This window comes from Artemia franciscana, chromosome 9 (assembly GCF_032884065.1).
Source record: "Artemia franciscana chromosome 9, ASM3288406v1, whole genome shotgun sequence".
NCBI lineage: Eukaryota > Metazoa > Arthropoda > Branchiopoda > Anostraca > Artemiidae > Artemia > Artemia franciscana.
In genome coordinates this window covers 23,501,303-23,526,824 of record NC_088871.1, presented here as the reverse complement: position 1 = coordinate 23,526,824, position 25,522 = coordinate 23,501,303, and the positions used below count along the sequence as shown (strand labels likewise).

General features: G+C 36.0%; 2 protein-coding genes and 1 long non-coding RNA gene across 6 annotated transcripts in view; 2 read left to right on the top strand and 1 right to left on the bottom strand.

The window, feature by feature from the left end:
* LOC136031163 (kinesin-like protein KIF28P) overlaps positions 1 to 16,839 on the top strand; it is a 154,942-nt gene extending 138,103 nt beyond the window's left edge. The window contains exon 21 of one of the 2 annotated variants that reach the window (XM_065710502.1): positions 16,595 to 16,839. In XM_065710502.1, coding sequence (XP_065566574.1) covers positions 16,595 to 16,612 — 18 coding nt within the window. In that variant the 3' untranslated portion in view covers positions 16,613 to 16,839. The other variant, XM_065710501.1, reaches the window with a different exon arrangement.
* LOC136031164 (glutamate-gated chloride channel-like) overlaps positions 1 to 25,522 on the top strand; it is a 200,839-nt gene that overhangs the window by 3,458 nt on the left and 171,859 nt on the right. Inside the window, exon 2 of one of the 3 annotated variants that reach the window (XM_065710507.1) lies at positions 25,135 to 25,334. The exons of the other annotated variants lie outside the window; for them this stretch is intronic. The gene's annotated coding sequence lies outside the window, so the exon portion shown is untranslated. The remainder of the gene's footprint in view (positions 1 to 25,134; positions 25,335 to 25,522) is intronic. 3 annotated transcript variants of the gene reach the window in all.
* The window catches only part of LOC136031167 (uncharacterized), a 140,820-nt gene that overhangs the window by 83,034 nt on the left and 32,264 nt on the right, over positions 1 to 25,522 (bottom strand). The gene's annotated exons all lie outside the window — the stretch shown is intronic.

Sequence of the window (25,522 nt, the reverse complement as noted above, 5' to 3'; positions counted from 1 at the left end):
TTGTCCCAATTCATTAAGAATGACCCCTGAATCACACAGGCAGTAGAAATGATAGTTGACGTTACTAAAAATACTTTAGCGTAAAGAGCGAAGTATTAGGACGAGGTGAGCCCCCCATGTGAGCAATAATTTCTGTTTGTTTTAAGTTTTAATGCTGCTCCTTACTTCCAGCTGTAAAAAAACTTTTTCATATTTATTTTTTCATTGTTTTTTTTTTTTAATAATGCTAGTAAATTCTGCGCTCCCTTCGTGGAAATTTTCTTCACCCATGACAAATCCCTCGATGGAAAGTTTCTCCAGCATATCTACCATCTCCACACGATAAAGTAATAGACAAAGTCAAAGTAAGACAAATAAAAAGAATTTCCTATGGGAATTTTGGAAAATCTCCCGAGTACAAAATTTCTCCCGGAAAGCTCTGAAAAAGTTTGCCTTATTTTCAAAAGGGGCGAATCCCTCAGAACTCTTGGAATCTTACTGAAAATCACACCATCAGATTCAACATATCAAAGGACCCTATTGCAGAGGTTTCGAGTTCCCATTAAAAAAATTTGGAATTTATTATTTTTGCCAGAAGAAAGGTTTTATATATTTTTATATTTGTATGTTGTTTTTGCTCCTATTTGTGATTAAATAAAAAAAACAAGTTTTTTCAACTGAAAGTAAGGAGCGACATTAAAACTTAAAACGAACAGAAATTACTTCGAATATGAAAGGGGCTGCTTCCTTATCAACGCCCCGCTCTTTACGCTAAAGTTTGACTCTTTCTCTCAACTCTTCTTTTTAAAACAGTAAAAAAACTTTAGCGTAAAGAGCGGGGCGTTGATAAGGAAGCAGCCCTTTCATATGCGAAGTAATTTCTGTTCGTTTTAAGTTTTAATGTCGTTCCTTGCTTTCAGTTGAAAAATCTTGTTTTTTTATTTAGTTTCTGAACGTTTTTGAATCAATACATATTTTGATTTTGGTTCTCCGCAGAGGAATTTGCATAATTTTTTTTTTGGCTAAATGGTTTTCTCATAATTTTGATAGAATGATTTTGAGAAAAAAAGAGCGGGGAGGAAGCCTAGTTGCCCTCCAATTTTTTGGTTAATTAAAAAGGCAACTAGAACTTTTAATTTTTTACGAAACTTTTTATTAGTAAAAGATATACGTAACTTATAAATTAGCTTACGTAAAGAATTTTTTATTCTCATGTTTTTATTACACATATGAGAGGGTTCGCCGCCTCGTCAGTATCTCTCTCTTTAAACCAAATCTTAAATTTTGTCCCAATTCATTAAGAATGACCCCTGAATCACAAAAGCCGTAGAATAAATAGTTGACATTACTAAAAAAATAAGAGAGCCAGGTATTAGGAGGAGGTGAGCCCCTCATATGGGTAATAATTTCTGTTCGTTTTAAGTTTTAATGCTGCTCCTTACTTCCAGCTGAAAAAATTTTTTCATATTTATTTTTTCATTGTTTTTTTTTTAAATAATGCTAGTAAATCCTGCGCTCCCTTCATGGAAATTTTCTTCCCCCATGACAAATTCCTCGAAGAAAAGTTCCCCCAGTATATCCCCCTCTTCTCAACCCCTCCCCCCAACCAAATATCCTCCCGAAAACGCCTGTACACTTCCCAATAACCATTACTATATGTAAGCACTGGTCAAAGTTTGTAACTTGTTGCCCCTCCCATGGGGACTGTGGAGGAGTAAGTCGTCTCCAAAGACATAGTTATAAGGTTTTTCGACTACGCTGAATAAAATGGCTATCTCAGAATTTTGATCCGTTGACTTTGGGAACATAATCAGCGTCGGAGGAGACCTAGGTGCCCTCCAATTTTTTTGGTCACTTAAAAAGGGCACTAGAACTTTTCATTTCCGTTAGAATGAGCCCTCTCGCAACATTCTAGGACAACTGGGTCGATACGATCACCCCTGGAAAAAAAAACACGCATCCGTGATCTGCCTTCTGGCAAAAAATACAAAATTCTACATTTTTGTAGATAGGAGCTTGAAACTTTTACAGTAGGGTTTTCGGATACGCTGAATCTGATGGTGTAATTTTCGTTAAGATTCTATGACTTTTAGGGGGAGTTTCCCCCTATTTTCTAAAATAACGCAAATTTTCTCAGGCTCGTAACTTTTGATGCGTAAGATTAAACTTGATGTATTTAAAATCCGTGTAAACATATATATTTAAAATCAGCATTAAAATCCGATTCTTTTGATGTAGCTATTGGTATAAAAATTCCATTTTTTAGAGTTTTGGTTTCTATTGAGCCGGGTCGCTCCTTACTACAGTTCGCTACCACGAACTGTTTGAAAAGAAAATAATTCGGTATTTTGGGGCTTCTGACATTATTACTCCTTTGCGGAAGTTAGGCTCAAAATTGGAAAAGGATTATATTTTTTTTTCTGGGCCCCTTTCACCTCTTAGTTCGTTTATTTTCCCGTTAGTTTTCACTCGTTTTCGCTTTATAGTTGTGTTATCTCTTAGCAGTTCTTTCGTTATTTGAGTTATGGTTGTGGTATATATGTTTTATCGCTCGTATAGTTGTGTTATTTTCAAATTATACTCCATAATAGAGGCTCCGAACACCCAGCATTGTATATTAAGCTCTGAATTTGACATTTTTTTTCTAACGTGACCAGATTCGTCCTGCGCCCTTTTCATTGAATTTTTCTTCCCCCATGACATATTTCTCCAAGGAAAGATCCTCCCACCTAGCCCCCTCCCCTCAACCCTACCCCAAAACCAAAAAATCCCCCTGAAAACGTCTGTATACTTTCCAATAACCATTATTATATGTAAACACTGGTCGAAGTTTGTAACTTGGAGTCCCTCCCCCAGGGACTGTGGGGGTGTAAGTCATCCCCAAAGACATAGTTATTATGGTTTTCGACTATGCTGAACAAAATGGCTATCTCAAAATTTTGATTCGTTGACTTTGGGAAAAATATGAGCGTGGGAGGGGGCCTAGATGCCCTCCAATTTTTTTGGTCCTTTAGAAAGGGCACTAGAACTTTTCATTTCCGTTGGAATGAGCCCTCTTGCGACATTCTAGGACCACTTGGTCAATACGATGACCCCTGGAAAAAAAAAACTAAAACAAACAAACAAATAAACACGCACCCGTGATTTGTCTTCGGGCAAAAAATACAAAATTCCACATTTTCGTAGATAGGAGCTGGAAACTTCTACAGTAGGGTTCTCTGATACGCTGAATCTGGTGGTGTCATTTTCGTTAAGTTCCTACAACTTCTAGGGAGTGTTTTCCCCTATTTTCCTAAATAAGGCAAATTTTCTCAGGCTCGTAACTTTTGATGAGTAAGACTAAACTTGATGAAACCTATATATTTAAAATTAATATATTTTCTTTTGATGTAGCTATTGATGTCAAAATTCAATTTTTTAGAGTTTTGCTTACTATTGAGCCGGATCGCTCCTTACTACAGTTCGTTACCACGAACTGTTTGATCAAGTCGTACCAATGGTCCTAGAAGATTGAGATACGGCTAATTTAAACTTAAATTAAAAGTTCTACTGCCAAAGTGACCAAAAAGATTGGAAGGCAACTAGCCCCCTCTGACGCCCTCTTTTCCCCGAAGTTGGCTGATCAAAATTTTGAAAAAGCCAGTCTGATTAGCATAGTTGAACGGCCCAATAACTAGGTTTTTGGGAGTGACATAATCCCCAGACCTCCTTGGGAAAGGGCTGCAAGTTAGGAAGTTGGCCAATTGTTAACATAAAATATTGTTTTGGGAAGTATAGAGACTTTTTTCGAGATGGTGAATTTTCTTCAGTGGGGAGGGGTTGCTGTGAGGGATACCTTCGGGGAGAATTTTTCGTTGGAAAGAAAGTTGCTGGGGACGAACTTTTAAGGGGAAACTTTGCATGGGGATAATTTGTCAGAATTTCTGTACGAAATTCATTTTGTTTGTCTTACTTTCTGTTTGGTGACTTAATTTTAAATGTGGATGTACTCTGGGTAAATTGTCTTTGAAATTTTTTTAGTAGGATCGGAATACTCTGGGGATTTTCAGTGGGACAAAGTCTCCATGGAGAAATTATCACTAGGAAAAATGTTCCATGGGAAAATTTTCCGCGAGATAAACTTTTCATTCGAAGGAGATAGGGGGGGGGGGGCGTAAACAATTTTCAAGATAGGGAGATTTTCAGTACGAATATAAAAATGACCCTAAATTTAATAAAAAAAAGTGTTTTTTTCGGGTAACAGTATACCAAGGGCAATTTTAATGGTGGAATCATGGGGAAGAAATTTTCTGGGGGGAATTTACAGTGAGGCTGGAATTTTCCGATGGTAATTTTCCGGGAAGGGGACATTTTAAACGATAGAACTTTCCAAGGAGGATTATTTCCATGGAGGGGGATGCGGGTTACCCGGCATTATTTGAAAAACTACGAGAAATTAAATTAAAAAGGTTTCCTCAACTGAAATTGTCAGTCTTCATTTAGTCTCCAAAGTGTGAACACCTCTTTGGATTTATTGGATTTTAAAATTTACTTTAGACTTGTATTAATTAAGTGCTGGGAACTTTTCAGTGACCGTAATTAATTCAGTGACTGTAGCTAATTTACTTGTTATTTCGTAATATTTGCTATGGTACAACTTGACCTAGATTCAGAGTGAAAATATTTTTTTCTCAATTTTAAACTTGCATTAATTCAGTGGTTTAAACTCGAATTATTTCACTGACCATAGATAATTTTTTATTTCATTTCATTGAGAAGTGTACTGGGAATAAGCAGAAGAAGGGAAGGAACCTCCCGCAAGCGACGTATTGTACCCGGCGGTATTGAGTTACCCGTAAATTGCGGGGAATAGTTGAGGGGGTCCTTATACTTCTCTTGTTCCTAGGTTCCTTCATTGGTGGTTTGGATTGACGAATGTGCAAGGAAAATGGACTTCAATCTTGAATCTTCGGGCTGTTTAGTTTTTCCCCCGCTTTGAACTTTCTTCAGTATAATTTGGAGAGAAGAGTAGAAGATGTAATTATTTTGAAATCAGCTGCAGACTTTTTTGAGCTGGCTGATATTACGAAGGGGAAGAAGCTGCTGTGGGAAAAGCTGTCGACTACGGATGCTAGTCCTAAACGCAATTAACCAAATGCTCTAATGAATCACCTGAAGGACATGCTTTAACAGTTTCAGAAAATGAATACTGAGCCTTTTCCTATCATTCCTGTTTCCGTGATGCGTTCCTCCACAGAGGTTCCGTGTTTGCCTCCAATAGCCTATTCTAGGCTCTCGGCAAAAATTAATACTCTTCCTCATACCCTGCTGCAAATTAAAGATAAGTGACTGCTTATGATCTACACTTCCCAGGATTACCAGGGAACGGTGATACTTCCATTCTAGTTGTAACGAATCTAGCAACAATCGTTATCACGAAGACACCGTGTGATCTTGACAATCCGTCGAAACGAAAAGCTGTGATTGATAAAATTGCCAGACATGAATGTGCTGAGAATATTTGTGCCTCTGGAGACAGAATAATTGTGAATATTGACAGCGTAGCGGCAAGTGGCTTTTGTGTTTCAGCCCAATCAGTCTTGCGTGGATCGGATGTGAAGATTCTGGAAAGGAAGCTCTACGGAATCGCAAAAGGGATTGGCGACTCGTTTGATTTATCTCTGTTCAGAACTTTTCTGGAGTTGCTGAAGCCACCCGGATTGGAAATTCCCGGTGTTTCAAGATTGCCTTTAGTGATCAAGGGTCTCTTATTTCGGCTCTTAGACTGGGGTTGAAAATTGAATATGAACTGATCCGTGTCTATGAATTTAAAAAAAAATCCTGAGACGCAGTAACAAATGCCAGTCTCTTGAACATCTAATTGCTAACTGTCCTAGTACCTGCTGTAAAGCGAGCTCTGGTCCTCATGAATATTGCAAAGACACTGCATGTACGGATCCGATAAAATGCGCAAATTACGGCGATGATCATGTGGCATTTAGTTTTCGCTGTCCTCTTTTCCAGGCTCTTGTTAAGACCGTTACAGAGCGCCTTCATAAATGAAATATCGCAAAATTTCGGTGTGCTCGTTTAACATTAACGATACTAAAGACAAAGTGCCAAGTCTGGAGGAAAATTTAAGCCGTTTTGATGTCCTTTTCCTGCAAAAACACTTGCTTCCTGCCTGCAGCGTGAACTTTTTACGAAGAAATCGTAATCACTTTGTGCTTGGTACTAATGCTAGACGGACTCGGGGTAGGCCTTCTGGTGGCCTCGTGTGTTATATCAGACGGAATCTTGCAGATTTATCACCGGTGTGCATTGTTGCAATGCTATTGTTGCAGATTTATCACCGCATGATAAAAAGTCGGTACAGTCGCTCTCGAGTTTTGCCAAGTCTTGTGATAAGCTACAAGGTCTAGTTAAAGGAATTGAATCTCTTGCGTATTCATGGCTTCTTGTCGGTGATCTAAATTGCAACATTCACATATCATCCAGTCGATCTGAGACCCTGCTAAATGCTCTACCAGCCGCGCATAGGACTATAAATAAAGATTGCATCTTCTCATATATCCATAAAAGTGGAGCGGTTTCTGATTTGGACCATCGTGTGTGTTCGCCCCTTCTTCATACCTCTGATGTTTATGTCGATGATGAGGAAAGAGACTATGACCATCTCCCTGTTAATTTAGATCCATCTATTAGCTCTACAATCAGCTTCAGTGCTCCTCCTATGCCTAAAAAATGGATTTGCGAACGTGATTGGGATAATACAAATCGATCACTCTAATTTTTTTGACTCTCGCTATTCTGCTATCCACTATTTCGGTGCCTTATCATCTTCTTGGCGCTGGTTATTTTTTCAGTGATGATCGTGGTAAGTTAAACTCTTACTACAGAAGTACCGCTTCTTCAATTAAACAAGCTGAAGCAATAGCTGTTCCGTTGACTCACGTGCGACTTAACACCCGTAAGACCTTTTGGAAGTGTGATCCGGAACTTAAGAAAGTGAAGAACCAAGCCAAGTTTTGGTTGAAAATGTGGATTGCTTGTGGTAGACCTTCAAGTGGTACAGTTTATAGCATCAAGCAAAGAAAAAAATCAGTTTATAAGCGTCATCTTCATTCAGTTTGGTTTTCGGGCGCTGAATTTCCAACAAATGGCAAGGAGTGGCAAAATGTTCTGAATGTGCCGAAACTCTAAGAATCTTCTTCTTATGATATTATTCCAAGATTGTCGTGGATTAAACATTATACGCGCATCTTTTCCGCTATTAATTATGATGTTCATAGCCGTTTTACTGCTTTAGTGGCGAAGAATCTACCTAATAGTGTGAGCCAAATACATGTTATGCCTGTTGATAAAGCTAATATTGTGAAATCTCTTCGACGGTTAAAGTCAAAGTCTTGCGACCTTGATGGTATTTGTGCCGCTAATCTTGATCTGAGGTCAGCTGAACTTCTTTCGCATCTTCAGTTATTATTTCAGGTTTGCCTTTCAAGGTCTATTGTTTCTGATTCATTTTTATGTGGAAGTGTCACTACTATATTAAAGACAGGAAAAGATCTAAATTCGTGTAATTTGTACAGGCTAATTACCGTCGCCTGTACTCGAAGTAAATTATTTGAGTAGGTTTTAATCCCACTTATCGATGAATTTGCAAATTATGAGGCTAACCAGTTCGGCTTCCAGTCAGGTCTGAGCTGTCAACATTCTCATCGTGTTTTAGCGCAGCTTATTAAGGAATCCACTTGGAATAAATAGTCTTTATTTTTGCACCCTTAATATATCTAGATCATTCGATAGTGTTTGCCATGCTCAGGCTTGGTATGCTCTTAGTCAGCTTGGTGTGAATGCTTCTCTGATTCTGGTTTTGAAGTTTTGGTTTTCAAATTCTTATTTAAGATTAAAATCAGGAAATGGTGATTTTTTCGGACATATGCTAGTCAAGTGTGGAGTGAGACAGGGAGGAGTTCTCTCTCCTCATATCTTTAATGCTTATATTGAAAATGTTTTGTCAGGTATACTTAGTTCTTGTTTTACAGGATTCACAGACGTATCATACTTAGCTTATGCTGACGACTTGCTTCTTATTAGTCGTACTGAGACCGGTTTAGCGCGTTCTCTCCGATCCGTTGCTGATGCATTTGCAAGAATTGGATGATTGCTAAATGTAGATAAATGTGAATTTTTTATATTTAATGGGGTTAGTTCGTCTCATCCTTTCGATTGCATTTCTTTTTCCGTACCACAAGTTACTTCTGTTCGATTGCTTGGGATTTCTGCAATTCTTTAATTTTTTTCGTTTTCAGATGAATCGGGATAATCCATTTAAGCTTAAACTGGGGTATTCTAAAATTGTTGGAAATCGTGGACGTTTCCGGCGACAAGCACTTACAAATCTGTATTCGAGTTTCTGCGACCTTTCTGTGTTATTTTGTACTGTTTTTTTTATGCTTTCGAATAAAGGTGACGGAAAGAGGGTCAAGACGGATTACTATCGGTATTTAAAGATCCTACGTTATTTACCACGATCATTTCGGAACCGAAGGTTAATCAGTAAATATCAGGCAACGGATATTGGTCTTTCAGTGGAAAAACTAAGCTCAAATTTGATTGATGAAGTGCCAATCTGTCTTGGTCCTAACAATCATCTTGTTCGCCTCTTTTTCTAAATTGTTATTTTTTTTCTTGTATTTGTGTTTTGTGTTTTTTTGTGTTCTTTATGTTATTTGTAGTTCTTTGTTTTTCTCCTTGTACTCCACTTTTTCCCTTTTGTAAGTGGATAAAAAAATAAATTATTATTATTTAAATTAAGGAGTTACTTTAAAACTTAAAACAAAACGAAATTGTTAAGTAAAGAAGGGTGGCTGCCTCCTCTTCAGAACCCCGCTCTTAAAGCTGAAATTAGACATTTTGTTCCAAGTTTTAAAGAGCGCCTCCCGAAGAATATTTCAGTTCGAGTAAGGAACTCTTTTTTAAGTGTTTACAAACTCTCACCACCTATTATCGGATTGTTAATATTTGAAATTTTTCAATGATGAAAAGTGTTTCAAAATTTAACCAGTATTTTGTTAACTTTCTTTTACTCTTCAATGCGACAAAACTAAGAAAATATGATACTTTCCTTAAAAACTCATAAATACTGAATAGTTCAAGGAGTGTTTTATTTTTTTACATCCTTAAGCTCTCTCGTGTGTCTTTGTGAATGGAATAAAAGAGATCTAAAATGAGAAATACATATAGAAAATTTCTCTTAATGAAAATCTTGAACTTTAATTATTTTTTCCTCGCTGACCCTGGTAGACTACTTGGCAATTGAGGTCCTTGGTATGTTTATATTTTTGAACACTCTCGGTATATCTCTGTTTGTAATTTTGGTTGAACTTTTTGTTTAATCTTTACATCTAGAACTGAGGAAACGAGACGACATTTTCTTATGCATTCTGATCTATAGAACTAAGTGAATGCATTTTCTTCGATATGGGTAAAAGAAAAGGTTGTGGTAAGCTTACTTTTCGCGATTAGGTGAACAACGAGGAATATATGTTAAAATACACACATACTTTGTGAGACTACATATCGAATAAGTAAAGAACCGCAAGTTTCTTTTCAAATGTACATAGAAAGTGAAATTAAAATGAACAAAATTATTCAGTATAGCCATGGGAAAGAAGGAGAAATAAACTACCCCCCTTTTTGGCACCCACTCTTTACTCATCCTATGCTGTCCTATCGACAGTCCTATGCTGGAAGTAGTCATAAATACAACAAAAGTAAAACTAGCTATTTCCTTTAAATAAAATTTAAAGTGAAAATTATATTTTTAATGTAGATGCAAACTATTCAAAAATCATTGCTAAGGTTGTTACTCCCTTGCTCAAACAAGTCTCTTAATTATTGATCCACGTCTATAGTTGAGAAAAATAGCAAATATTCCACTAATTATGAAGATGCCCCGATGGGGACAGGGGCTTACATCTCCGGAAAATAACCCTCCCAAAAACAGATTTCACCGGAAAATACCTCCCGTGGAAAATATGCCTCGGTAAATAACCCTCCACCGGAAAAATACCCCCTGTGGAAAATAATCCTGCCTCCACAAGAAGTACACCCTACTGGAAATAACCCCGTGGAAACTCCCCCTTCTGAAAAATGTGCCACGGAAAATAGCTACTACTACTGCTACTTAAAAGCCACCGCAGCATGAAGCCGCCCTGAGACCAACGCAGCTACGCCGGCTCGTCCTTCATCCCAACCTATTCAAAGTTCCCTCTTTACACCCTCCTAAGAAGCTCCCAATTCCGTTAAATCTTTCTTTATTACATCTTTCCACCCCAGATAAGGACGACCTGCTTTGCGCTTAGCCCTAGACGGTTGGCTGAAAAGGACAATCTTCGGCAATCCATCATCGTTCATCCGCAGTAGAACGCGCTCTAACCATCTTAACCTTTCTTCCATTATAGGCCTAGAAAGCGGGATTGAACCACACTTTTCTTACAAGCTACTGTTTGAAATATGATCAGTCAGCCGGGTACTCGGGACAATCCAAAGGAAATTTCTCTGGAAAACATGTAGTAAATCTTCATTCGCTTTTTGGAGCACCCATGCTTCAGAGCCATATTTGACAACTCTCATCACTTTGCCTTCCAATTTCTTAATCTTGGTTTGCAGACTTATCTTGCTATTCTTTCATATTTTTTTTCTATTGTAAAAAAAAGCGGAAAATAACTCGCCACGGAATATACCACTTCGCGGCTGTTTGGTCTCAAACCACTTGTGGCTTATAAAAAAGGACTAAAAATATCAATATATGGTCAAATGAGCACCCTACAAAGTTTCTGTGACAATGAGGTGGACCATAGGATGAGGAATGGGAAGTCCCTTCTTATAAGGAATAAATTCTGCTCATTTTGGGGTTTAATGTCACTCTTTACTTTTATATTAAAAGCATAAACCAGAAACATTCCTAGATATTAAAAAGGATTAAATATTAATTTAACATTCATGATGTGTTTTTTTAATTTTGTATCCTTCCCCAAAAAAGATCCTGGTTTCGGCCCTGGGATATATCAATTTCTACCTCCACCCTCCCCTCGTCTATCTCTTAAAACTAATTCTGTTTTTATTTGAACACTAAATAAAAGGTAGGATGTTTTGTATTAAAATATAACCTTCGAGGAATCTTCATCCCACCTCAATAAAAAAACAATCATAGAACCCCATTGTAGAGATTTAAAGCCATTATATGAAAATGTTAGGAATAGTAAAACAGCAGAGAATTTACCTAGGACAGTGATATATGCTTATACCTTAAAAATATTTTTGCTTGTTATGGAGAGAAAGACACGCCTCCAATGGTCCATTCTCATGCCAAAACATCCCAGCTCCCATTGAACCTTAAGATAAATTAAATAAAAAAAGAAAGTTTTTTGAATTGAAAGTAAGAAGCAATATTAAAACTTGAAACGAACAGAAATAATCACGTATACAAAGGGGGTTACCCCTTCTGCAACACCGCACTCTTCACACTAAAGTTTTCTGGCATTTGTTAAAAGTTTACCTATTGGACACAATTTTAACTTCAGCGTAAAGAGAGAAGTGCTGTGGATAATTTCTGTTTGTTTTAAGTTTTAATATTCTGCTTACTTTCAGTTGAAAACACTCGTTTTTCCTACTTAATATCTGATCGTTTTTAAAATAATGCCAGGAAATCTGGCTCCACCTTTATGGAAAAATCCCCCTCACTACGGAAATATCCTCTGGACAATTTAATCCTCGTGAAAAAATCTACCGCGGACAATTTTCTTTAGCACATCCAATCGTAAAATTGAGTCACTAAAGAAAACACAAGACATATACAGAACTTTCACAGAAGAGTTCTGGTAAATTCCCCCAGTAAATATTTTTTCCTGAAATGTTCATACCCCCGATAATTTCCTCTCCATAGAAATTTCTCCTCTTCTAAACTCCCCTCAACAAAAAATAATTCTTCCCTCCCAATCTGAAAAATATAAGCATACTTCCCAATAACAGATACTATACGCAGACAATGTGCAAATTTTATAACCTAAAGATCATTCCCAAGGGGCTCTGGGGGATCCTGTTATCTGCAAAGACATGTTTATTAGACTTTTCAACTATGCTGAACACAATAGTTTATCGGAGGTTTCTGGGAAAAAGCGGCATAGGAGGCGACCTAGCTGCCCTATAATTTTTCGATCACATGAAAAGGGCACTAGAATTCTAACTTTGTTTAAAATGGGCCTTCTCCCAATGTTTTGGACCCACTGCGTTGATATGATAACCCCTGGAAAAAAAATCGTATCCATACTCTTTTTTCTGGCGAAAAGTAAAACATTCCACATTTTTGCAGATAGGATCTTGAAATCTCTAGAGGAGGGTTTTCTGATACGCTGCATCCTTTTTATGTGTTTTTCATTAACATTTTATTAATTTAAGCGGTGTTAACTCCCTTTTTTAAAAACCAGACAAATTTTCTCCGGCTGGTAACCTTTGATGGGCAAGACAGTTCGTTACCACGAACTGTCAAACAGTTCGTGGGAACGAACTGTTGTAGGGAGTGACCCGGCTCAATAGTAATCGAAACTAAAAAAAAAAAAAAAAGAATTTTGACACCAATAACTAGATCAAAAGAATCGCATTTTAATGCTAATTTTAAGTATATATGTTTTATCAAGTTTAGACTTACCCATCAAAAGCTTGGACCCTGAGAAAATTTCCCTTATTTTAGAAAGTAGGGGAAAAAACTTCATAAAAGTAATAGAATCTTAACGAAAACTACACCACCAGATTCAGCGTATCCCAGGACCTTACTGTAGAGGTTCCAAGCTCCTATCTACCAAAATATAGAATTTTGCATTTTTTCCTCAGGGGTAATCGTATCGACACAGTGGTCCTAGAATGTCACAAGAGGCCTCATTCGATATTAAAGGTTTTAGTGCCCTTTTTAAGTCGCCAGAAAAATGGAGGGCACCTAGTCCCCCTCCCACGCACAGTTTTTTCCCAAAGTCACTGGATCGAAATTTTGAGATAGCGATTTTGTTCAGCATAGTCGGAAAACTTAATAACTATATCTTTGGGGACGACTCAATCCCCCACAGTCGCTGGGGGAGGGACTGCAAGTTATAAAGTTTTTTGCAAATATAATTGACTTCGCCCATAGGAAAGGTAATTCAGTGGAAACTGTAATTTTCATTCTACTAGCTATTATTGAACACTTTTGGCTATTTTCATCGTTTGTTTACGGTTGTCTTGTAGATATGCGTAAAGCATTTAATTGCGTCAATAATTTGGAATTGTTTAATATACAAAAAGATCGTGAAATTCCACAACCTTATTTAAGAATCTTTTCTATTTGGTTTACTAAACAACAATTTCTGATCTAATAGAATTTTGAATTAAATCTACCTTTTTTGGCTGGACACGGTATTACTGCTTGTGGCCTTGGATGTCAGAATTGACTTAGTCTGTCTACATAATTTAAATTATGCTGATGGTCTGGTTATATTAGCCACATGTCCTATTACTTTTAGCTTGTTACTGAAAATCTGTGAAAGTTTTGCTTCTGATTATGGTGTTTTAGTTCTTTTAGTTAAACTAAATATTTCACCTAAGACTAACTTAGGTGACTAAGACTAGCTGCGGCACTCTTTGAAGTCCCCTGAAACTACCTGTAATGCTGTTTGTAATAACTTGACAACTACAATGTAGTTCCATTGGCTTGGGTTCACCTTTAACGAGCATTCGCTTGATTTGCATTTCTTTGGGGTCTGTCTACCTCAGGGGAATTCTTCTGCTCTGCCCGTTTTGTTTTTCTTAGTTAGGGTGAAAATCTTTGGAAATGTTCCAAATTAGATTCAGTAGAACGAAGCTCCAAACAGTACTAGCCCCCTTCCCTTAGTAATTTTTGGCCAGCCCTGAAGATACCTCTCGCCTCTCCATTTTTTGTGCTGCTAAGCATATAAATGAAATCTCTCATTTCACAATGAAATCTTTTTCTTCAATATGAGGGAAGCTATAAACCCACAGCTCCCTTATTTCAAGCATAGTACGAAAATATCCTCATAAAGGAATATATCAACACACAGCATTATTACATCTGAATGTGGGAGGCTCGCTATACAGCTCCTCTGTAGTTTGCTTCATTGGATGACCCGAAAGTTTTCAATTAATAGTAGTTTGGTTCTCTATGGGACACAATTCTCGTTTTTGTTGTCACTAACAAATGTCACTTTTCTGGGGTCCAATATTTTGTGGTTACTTACGGAAGGAACTAAAATTCCTAATGTGTTTCTTAAATTAAACAAATATGATCTCCTCTCTTGAGAAATTTCCTGACGACACTCAAGATGGCCTTGGCCTTGTGTGTAGATTGTGAGCAGGTATTTATTTGAATGTTATCATTTATTTTCAAAAGAAAGAAAATTGCAATAAGAAGTGAGCTGTTGCCCAACAGTACCTGTATTAAGGCTGAAGGAGGATTACAGATTGATTTATGTATCCTACCCCTCCAGAACTTTTTATATTTACCTGAATGCTCCTGAAGATTTTGAGAATTTGGGTTTGATCTTTTTGAGGCATCAGGACCCCCCCCCCTCCACCTACGTAATGACTTTTGACAATCCTCCATAATAGCTGATGCAAAATCATTTTTCTCAGAACTTTTAATTGATGCAGCATTGCCCCCCTTTGGGTAAAAATTGTAGCTCAGTGAAACAAAATGGCAAAAATGTCACTAGTGTGGCACAATCATTTTGGCTACTTGAAATGGGCAAGATAACTTTCAATTTCCAGTAAGCCATCTCCTAGTTTTCTAAGACCATTGGCTCGATAGTTTAACTAGCGATTTCTGGAAAAACAAAACAAAAACAAGTAAACCCGCAGCAGTGAAAAAAGGCTCAAAATCTTTTTTACATTGGAGTCAGAAGCCTTTACCTGGGCCTTTTTTTTTTGATAATCTGGATTTGATGGTGTAATTTTCATTAAGATCACTCGCCCCTTTAATTTCTTCCCTTTTAAATAAATTAGGGCAAAATTGGAGCTTTTGATGTGTAACTTGAAACTTCATGAGCTTACGCCTGGAATTGCTACAAAAGCAGATTTTTTATATATATTTTACCGTGACTGTCCAAAATTCTCAATGCCGACAATCCCCAGTTAATGTCCAATTTTTTTTTCTCCTTGGATTTATCCAGTGTTGCCAGTCAGCTTTTTCAGTTTGATGGTGAAATGTCAGGATAGATTAGGTTTGGATGGTTTAGGTTAGCTTCGTGTTTCGGATATTTATAACCAAATTTAGCCTAACCAAAACTAACATAATCTAACTTTCCGTAACTTTAACATTTACCATCACAGCTTGCATAAGACTGAATTTGCTAACTCGCATAGCTAATTGAATCCCAGCCGAGAAAGTAAAATTTTTAATTCACCGGCAAATGCCGACGTGAATCATATTTCGGACATTTATAGCAACATATATAAATGTCAAAGCTAGCCTTTAAATTTTGGCTAGCCTTAAAGCTAGCCATTAAGTCAAAGCTTTTTTTTAAGTTTTGGTTACTATCAGCCCTTATCGCTCCTAGTCTACGGTTTGTTGCCCCGAACTGTTTGGTAACTAATAATAAAAAAAGTACAAGATGTATTGGTAAAAATTAGACCCTGTTGATGGAAAAAGATGATGAGTTGATTAGCCGCGATTCATTGGAGATTGAGCGAATATTTTTCCAATGCAAATCCTGATCCTCAACAGGACTAACTTCGATAAATGAAAACTCCTCTATGTTGATGAACTGTGTTATATCTTAAGAATCATGCTGGATATTGGCGTAGATTATGCAGTCTAACATAACTCCTTTTTTTGAGCCAGTGTTATGAGTCTATTTGGAAAAAGAAATAGAACTCTGGAAACCGTTCTAAAATAACAAAAATGCCTCTGTGAATACTCCTTGATCCTATTAGAATCATATATTCTACATTATAGGATCGATAAGAATAACTGATTACGTTAGAAGGCAAAAATATTTTAGATGTGGCTTCAAGCACCTTTTCTAGCAGAATTATTAACACTATATATTATTCTAACGGCAAAGAATAAGAAAATTAATTTGCTCTTGGTTGCAAGGTTTCATTCAAACGGGCATTGTGCTAATAGTTAGTAAATTACAAGCACACCAGTAAAATCTTTACTCCTTTCAAACAATTTGGTTAGCACAGGCCCTGTTGAAAAAAAAAAAAAAAAAAAACACGGACGATCTACTGGAGCCAACTTAAGCCTGAAGTTGACTACACTCATTTTCAAGAAAAAATCTAGTGTTATCAGTTAGTTTTATGCTAGCTTAATTTTTGTTTTTACAATTTTGTATTATTAATCGTCTGTTTAAGAACATATTCTTGAGAATACCCTAAGTTGTGAGATCATCCCTCATTTTGAAATTAAATGTAATTATAACTTGAAAAAAGATGAGGAAAAGTCGACCTATTTTTTGAATAGTGTTTCTATTGGAAAACCCCTTAGGCTAACGCTTTGTATTATATTCTGATTTTCATTTGCAAAATATCTACTCGCCTTTGATACTGAACTATTTTTCTTTTTCTTTTTTTTTTGCTGCTTAAGAGGAATGGGACCAAGTAATCCAAATGGAAGAAAAGAAATCGTCGATTTGCTCGATTTTATAAGTCTTTTTTTCCTATCTTGGTAACAGGAGAAAAAAGACAATGAACAAGTTCAAAACATGAAATGTGATAGCATTTACTTTTCAATATGGTTTGTTTTGTATATAAATGTATAAACAAGACAAAATTTAAAGTCTTCTCTATTATGTCTGTATAACAGCTTTTATATTAAACCAATTTTTCCGACTGAGTTTGACTATTTCGTTCACTACAAAGTGGAGATATTATTTCAATTTTTATTTTCAATAGCAATATGCTTAATGTATTTTAAAAAAATGGTAATTATCTGAATATTCACAGGCAATTAAGCTATTTTCCAGTAATTTTGTATGGAAATGTAATACTGAAACCATTAGGAGAAAATCGAAGACTTTTTGTGAGGACTTTACTAAAGGAACTTTGTCCCTAGTACAAATCTACTTTAAAAAACATCTTTTTATGAAAGAGTTTTTTATAGATTAGTCTCCGCTCATTTTTAATTGACGTTTTTCGACTATTTATTGATGTTAGGATTATTTGTAAGTTTTTTTTTTAGTTTTTTAGCTTCGGAATTAAAATAATTGCATTTTAATATAATTTTCGGCAACTGACTTTCGAATATCCGGTGAATAGGGAGGTCGACTGTTGCTCATAGAAATTAGGTATCTGCACAGTTTGTTTTTAGTCTTCTATAGGGCTGAAGCCAATCTGATCCTTCTTTTTTAAACATCTAATAAAACACACTAATCTTAATCCACAATTTTATTCAAAGAGTATGTTTTAATAATTGTTGAAACTGAATGTTTGTTTAAATGACAGTATCGTAAGGGGATTTAGCAGAAACACTTGTGTTTTACGGATTGTGATGGAAATACAGGGATCCACCTAGCTAAATAACATATGTTTCATTGTCAAATTTATTGGAGACCCAAAACGAATGAGACCCAAAACGAGCAGAAACTACAATGAATAGTGAAATGAAACCGAGAACGGAAATTATCACTAACAGCAGTAAGGCCAAGGCTAACAATATAAACAAAGAAAGAAGGAAGATTGCCATCGTATTCGAAATCATGAAGCACAGCCTACAGTAAAATACGTTGAAAAATGTGCTTCCAAAGAAAACCTTTTTCTTGGAAGAAACTTTATTCAGAGTTCATTCACAAGTTGCAACTATCACTTCAATTAATCTTAATAGTAAAATGTTATTGGAGAAATCAGTTTATAGGCATTTCAAAAAATATCCTGAAAACCCTGGAGTCATTTTTTGCATAGAAATCACTGATGTGTTTTTTTTTTTTCATTTTTTGCACATTTTCTTATGGATTGGAATTTGAGAGCAAAATCTGGAGTGGAAAGGCAGGAAATAAGGAAAAGAGTACCACCACATAATCGATGGTTGAAAATACGAAACGAAAGTATTTCTAATGCAACAGCCTGTAAAGCTTAGAGTATTAAGATGAAAATGACGTCAAAGGGGGATCACAAACGCGAATTAGCAATATTTTAGAACGGCTTACCGTGCTGAGATGTAATTTCCGGGCATCAGGAATTTTGAATTTTTTAGTTTGAAGGAAGATCACGGATGCGTCTTTATCTTTTTTTTTTTCAGTTGTGATCGTATCTACCCAGTTGTCTTCGAATGTTGTGAGAGTGCTCATTCCAACGAAAACTAAAAGTTTTAGTGCCCTTTCTAAGTGACCAAAAACATTGGAGGGCAACCAGACACCCTACATCGCTCATTTTTTCCCAAAGTCGCTGGATCAAAATTTTGAGATAGCCATTTTGTTCAACATAGTCGACAAATCTAGTAGCTATGTCTTTCAGGATGACTTAATATCCCAGAGTCCCAGGGGGAAGGGCTGCAAGTAATGAACTCTGCCATTTATTTACATATAGTATTGGTTATTGGGTAGCATACAGACGTTTTAGGGGGATTTTCTCTGGTGGGGGGTATGCTGGGGAGAGGGTTACGCGGGAGGATCTTTCAATGGAGGAATTTTTCATAGGAAAAGAGAATTCTCCGTGAAGATAACGCTGGATTTCCCAGTATTATTTAAAAACGGTCAGAAATTAAATGAAAAAAGAAGGTTTTTTCAACTTTTAGTAAGGAGCAACATTAAAACTTAAAACGAATAGAAATTACTAACCTTATGAGCGGGTACGCTCGCTCCTCAATACCTCGGTCTTTACTCTAAGCTTTTTTTTTTTTTTTTTTTTTTAAAAAACACTTTTAAAATAGCTATTTATTCTAATTAAGCAGTCTCTGTGATTCAGTGGTTATTCATAAAGAATTTAAACAATATTTCAACTTATGTGTAAAGAGTAAGGTATTGCCGAGGGGGTACATCCCCTCATATACGTAATTTAAAATTTAAAAAAACTTTAAAAATTTATTTTTAATATGAAAATGCTGTCGTATTTTTCATATGTGGAAAACTCTCCAGGGGAAAAGTAGGGGGGGGGGTGTGTTCTGGGACGATTGTTGGTAGAATTCTGGTCGGAGATCTTCCATACTAAAATAATTTTAATCACTAACAACTTTAATGTATTTGTCTGATATACCATGCATACCATTTTCCTAATACTTTTCTATCAAAAGAATAAAATGCATGCTTACAATCTACATAACGTAGGACGAAATGAGTTTGATAATTGAGGTGGTTCGCACTTATTAACCTAAGAGTGTAAATTTGGTCGACACATTCTCTACTTTTTCCAAAACCGCACTGTTCTTCTCTTATCCCTTTGTTTGCAGCATCTTTCAGTCTAAAAGTTATCGCATTACTTAGTAATTGGCTATTTTCAGAGATTAAATAAAAAAAAAATAACTTTTTTAAATGAAAGTAAGGAGCAACATTAAAACTTCAAACGAACAGAAATTACTCCGTATATGAAAGGGGCTTTTCCTTCTCAACGCCCCGCTCTTTACGCTAAAGTTTAACTCTTTCTCTTAGCTCTACATTTTAAAACAGTAAAAAAAACTTTAGCGTAAAGAGCGGGGCGTTGAGAAGGAAAAGCTCCTTTCATATACGGAGTAATTTCTGTTCGTTTTAAGTTTTAATGTCGCTCCTTACTTTATTTAAAAATTTGTTGTTTTTTCTAATTTCTGAACGTTTTTTAATCAATGCATGTTTTGATTTTGGCTCTCCGCAGAGGAATAATTAAAACGAAATTTGTATATTTATTTTTTTTTTGGTTAAATGGCTATATCATAATTTTGATCGATTGATTTTGAGAAAAAAAGAGCGGGGGAGGAAGCCTAGTTGCCCTCCGATTTTCGGTTAATTAAAAAGGCAACTAGAACTTTTAAATTTTTACGAATACTTTTATAAGTAAAAGATATATGTAACTTATAAATTAGCTGACGTAAAGAACTTTTGTATGCTTATGTTTTTATTACATATATGAGGGGGTTCGCCCTCTCGTCAGTGCCTCGCTCTTTACACTAAAGCTTAAATTTTGTCCCAATTCATTAAGAATGACCCCTGAATCACAAAAGCCGCAGAATAAACAGTTGACATTACTAAAAATACTTTAGCGTAAAGAGTGAGGTGTTAGGAGGAGGTGAGCCCCTCATATGGGTAATAATTTCTGTTCGTTTTAATTTTTAATGCTGCTGCTTACTTCCAGATGAAAAAAAAAACTTTTTCATTGTTTTTTTTTTAAGTAATGCTAGTAAATCCTGCGCTCCCTTCATGGAAAATTTCTTCCCCCATGACAAATTCCTCGATGGAAAGTTCCCCCAGCATATCCCCCTCTTCTCAACCCCTGCCTCCAACCAAAAAATCCTCCTGAAAAAGGCCTGTATACTTCCCAATAACCATTACTATATGTAAGCACTGGTCAAAGTTTTGAACTTGTAACCCCTTCCACCGGGACTGTGGGGGAGTAAGTCGTCCCCAGAGACATAGTTATAAGGTTTTTTGCCTACGCTGAATAAAATGGCTATCTCAGAATTTTGATCCGTTGACTTTGGAAAAATAATTAGCGTGGGAGGGGGCCTAGGTGCCCTCCAATTTTTTTGGTCACTTAAAAAGGGCACTAGAACTTTTCATTTCCGTTAGAATGAGCCCTCTCGCAACATTCTAGGACAACTGGGTCGATACGATCACCCCTGGAAAAAAAAAAACAAAAAAAAACACGCATCCGTGATCTGCCTTCTGGCAAAAAATATAAAATTCCACATTTTTGTAGATAGGAGCTTGAAACTTCTACAGTAGGGTTCTCTGATACGCTGAATCTGATGGTGTGATTTTGTTAAGATTCTATGACTTTTAGGGGGTGTTTCTCTCTATTTTCTAAAATAACACAAATATTCTCAGGCTCGTAACTTTTGATGGGTAAGACTAAACTTGATGAAACTTATACATTTAAAATCAGCATTGAAATGCGATTCTTTTGATGTAGCTATTGGTACCAAAATTCCATTTTTTAGACTTTTGGTTACTATTGAGCCAGGTCACTCCTTACGACAGTTCGTTACCACGAACTGTTTGACAAGACTAATGCTTCGACAAATACCCCACTCACTCTTATCACCTTTATTACACATTGGTTTGATTAGGGTTTTCGTAACATCGCTAGGTACTTCTCTTTTTCAAAAATCATATTCATAATCTTCAGTAAATTATTTCTAACAACAGAGTTATAAGACTCTGATCATATTTAAGAAACTCATTTACTACAGTATCAACACCTGAGGCCTTATTAATTTTAATCCTTCTCACAAAACAAATCTTTCTTCACATGCAAGGTATTAAAACTGTTCCATTTTCCTCTATATTTTTTCCTGCTACTCTATCTTGGTTTGGCACATTATCAAAGTGTTCTGCCCATCTCTCTTTAATTTTTTCCCTGTCACTAACTGTGGCCCCGATCCAGTCTTTAACTGGGGCATGTCCAGATTGACTACTCAACTCAATATATCAACATGCCAGTGCAATATTTTACTGCATCTTCCAGATCTTCGGCAATTTTGTCCATGGCCTCCACTTCACACCTTATTAGATCATATTTTACGATTTATCCACTTTCTTCACATTCCTTTGTTTTCGTAGGATCTGTCACTCAAATAATTTTTGTGCATTCCCCTTGTCCTCTCTATTAAACATAAATCTTTTTCACTAATATTCCTAGCTGCTTTGGTATTATTTTTCCTAAGAAACCTTCAGCCACTTCACAAATTGTTTTCCTAAAATCATTCAATCCATCTTCTACATTCTCAAATTTTAAACTCTCCAGATCTTAGAAACAAGTTAGGGTATTAAGCTGAAAAGTCCAGGGCTACCAATATTACCACGACTTTTGCTGCTACTTCAAGTACAACTTTTGCTATTATTACTCCTACTTTTGGACAAACTTAAAGAAGTTTAAGTGCATCCAGGTTGTCAAGATAAACCTGGTTGTCTACATTTCTAGTTAGGATATCTTAAGACTTGAACAAGGCATAAAGTTGACTCTTTTATAGAAAGTTTTTCTTGCTCCAAACTAATCAAAAGACACTATGTGCATGCTGGTTCTTAATAAGACTTCATGACATCCTATAAATGACAGAGGGTTCTAAGTTGGAATATTCGGGGCTGCTACTATTACTACTTCTGTTCTTCTAATTAGACTAAGTCAAAAGGGTGTAAATGTCTTCAGGTTGTCAAAATAGCATAGATTCAGTGTCATAGGGATAGAGAAGGTTATTTAGTTTTATTCTTCAGGAGAAGTTGAGGAGGTTTAAAGCTAAATGAAAATATAGTGTGTGTATTGGGATTGTCAAAGAGGCGTATATTAGTTGTAAGTAGTGACGAAGACCACACTACCTTTTCATCATAAATTCAAACAACAAGTAGTAACAACAAGAAATTTTTCTCTGAAACAATAAATTCTAAACCCTAAATAAATATTTCGACCCTATATTCAAGGCCCATCCTCAGCAAAACAAATAAAAATACAGTAGAAGCATTAAATTACGACCATTAAAACTAAAATCTTTTAAAACAGCCCTACCATCCTTTCTTGATGGAATATCAACTAGGATTAGTACATCAAGTGAGATGAAAAAAAGGCAACCCGTTCAAGTGAAATTAAAATAGTTGAAAACACGCTTTTGATGCTAATCTTACCGTTTTAGCTACTGAAGAGGCAAGATCATAGGTTTACTGTAAGCTAGGGGTAGGACCGCTCTTATTTCTAACCTTTGATTAACTTTTCAATATAATTCTATATTGTATTATTGTTGATTTTGTGACAAATAAAATCACACTCCTCGTAACATTAACTAGCATCAGTAGGTGGTAATAATGATCTGGCCTTTAGAAGGCTAAGATGACTTTAGCCCTTCCTGTTCATGGTAATTTCTGTTCGTTTTAATTCTGAGTTATTATGTGACTTTAATTCTTCTCGTCTTTGGTTTGATTTAACTCTTAACCTTTTTTTGAAAAACAACTTTTTTAGATTTTTTTTTCTTTTTTAATTAGTAACTGTAGAAATCAGCAAAGGAATACATATTAAGAGTTTGTAGGAAAAAAGTAGTACATAGTTTAATCCTAGAGGAAAATTTTACCTACTGACTAAAAAAAAAAAAAAAAAAAAAACTGGGGAACATTGTCAAAAATCTATTAATTTAGCACAAAATAACCTCTGTCGACGTTTCAAAGGAGGCCAAAATAAAGGTAGTGAGCGTGCTTCTTTTTATATTCATTTCTTCTTTGAAATTTTGGTTTTAATTTATTTTGCTTACTATACTGCACAGAGTATTTGACTGCGGCTCTTAAAATAGCTATCTAGCTATTACACCTATTCTATACTAAACATGGCTATTTTCTACATACAATATCATTCTACAGAAAAGATGCATTGTTAAAACCTATTCAAAACTGTAAGCTACCTACCTGCAATTCGTATTTTACATACGAAAGTATATACCTTTAGTTAATGTTGAATAATTTGTTTAAATAGAAAAATCCGTGTATGATTAGTTCCATTTGGCTGAGGGTCAAAATTTTGGGAATGTCCCGTACCTTTTTCATCGGTTTCCAACACTTAAGCAAGCTTCAATAAATCTATTCAAATAAAGGATGAGCAAGATCAAACGCTTCCAAAAAACTGTCATTACTTAAATAATTGGCTTCTGGAAAAGACTTTCTTTGGTATTGAAAGAGTCGCATAGCACGACAGATGAAAATTTTGAAATCGGCTCATAACTTATGTAAATTTTTGATAGTCACTGAAAGCTTTATTAACCTAGCTCTAATACTTTCTATAGAATATTGAAAAAAAATGCCTGACGAAGATTTGTTTACCCTCGCTTGGAAACAAAGAAATTCTAATGATTAGCTTTCTGAAGACTTTGCACACTATCTAGTACTGCTTACCACCATGGAAGGAAACTTAAAAACAGATATAATTTCCTTTTTTTTTTGTAGCAAAAGAGCAGCCCTGCTTTTTACTTCCATAAGACGAACTTTCTCCCGTAAGAAATGTATAAACACCCTGTTTGAAATTTAGTGCTGTGCACACTTGTCTAATTTTTAAGTTTGTCTTGCAGGCAACAGAATAAGGTGCCATATTTCATCACAAATGCCAAATTTTGTTGCCATTTCTAGGGCGGAAGGGGCTAGGAAACACAAAAAAGCTAATCTCATCATTACTAGACATTTTGAACAAAAAGTAAGCTCAGCGATAGATATCAAACAGTTCGCGAAAATGAACTCTAAGTAAGGAGCAACCCGGGTCAATAGTAACCAAAACTACAAAAAAACGGAAATTTGATGCTTAATAGATGCATCAAAAGAATGGGATTTTTATGCTGATTTCAAATATAAAAGTTTCATCAGGTTTAGTCTTACCCATCAAAAAATACGAGCCTGAAAAGTTTACCCTATTTTCAGAGCATGGAGAAACACTCCCTAAAATTAACAGAATCTTAGAAAAAATCACACGATCAGATTCAGCGTAGCAGAAAACACTTATGCAGAGGTTACAAGCTCCTAGCTACCAAAATGTGGAATTTTGTATTTTTTGCCAGAAGAAAGATCACAGATGCGTGTTTATTTGTTCTTTTTTTTTGTTCGTTTTTCTCATGGGTGATCTTATCGATTCAGTGTTCCTGGAATATTGAAAGAGAGCCCATTAAAACGGAAGTTAAACGTTCTAGTACTCTTTTTAAGTAACCAAAAAAACTGAAGGGTAACCAGGCCCCTCCCTCGCTTATTTCTTCCCAAAGTCTACTACTACTACTACTACTACTACTAATAATAACTCACTGCAGCACCAAGCTGCCTGAGGCCAACATAGCTACGCACGCTCCTCCTCCAACCTAATCTATTTAAAGCCACCCTCTTTACACCCTCCCAGGAAGTTCTCATTTCCTTTAAATCTTTATCTATGACATCCTCCCAACCCAGACAAGGACAACCTGCTTTCCGTGTAGCCCCAGACGGTTGGCCAAAAAGGACAATCTTCGGTAATCATCTCAACCTAGCCATCTCAACTTTTCTTTCATTATAGCCCCAGAAAGCGGGATTGAACCACACTTTTCGTACAACCTACTGTTTGAAATACAGTCAGTCAGCCGGGTACCCAGGACAACCTGTTGGCAATTTCTCTGGAAAACATCTAGTAAATTTTCATCTGCTTTTCGGAGTGCCCATGCCTCAGAGCCATATTTGACCACTGTCATCACTGTAGCTTCCAATATTCTAATCTTGGTTTGTAGACTTATCTTTCTATTCTTCCAAACTTTTTTTAACTGTGAAAAAACACCCTGGGCCTTAGCTATTCTACTTTTAACATCTTAAGTGCTCCCACCATCTTTACTAATAATACTGCCAAGGTAACTGAAGCTCCCAACCTGATCAATTTTTTCGTTACCTAATGTCACCTGTTCATCTTCACT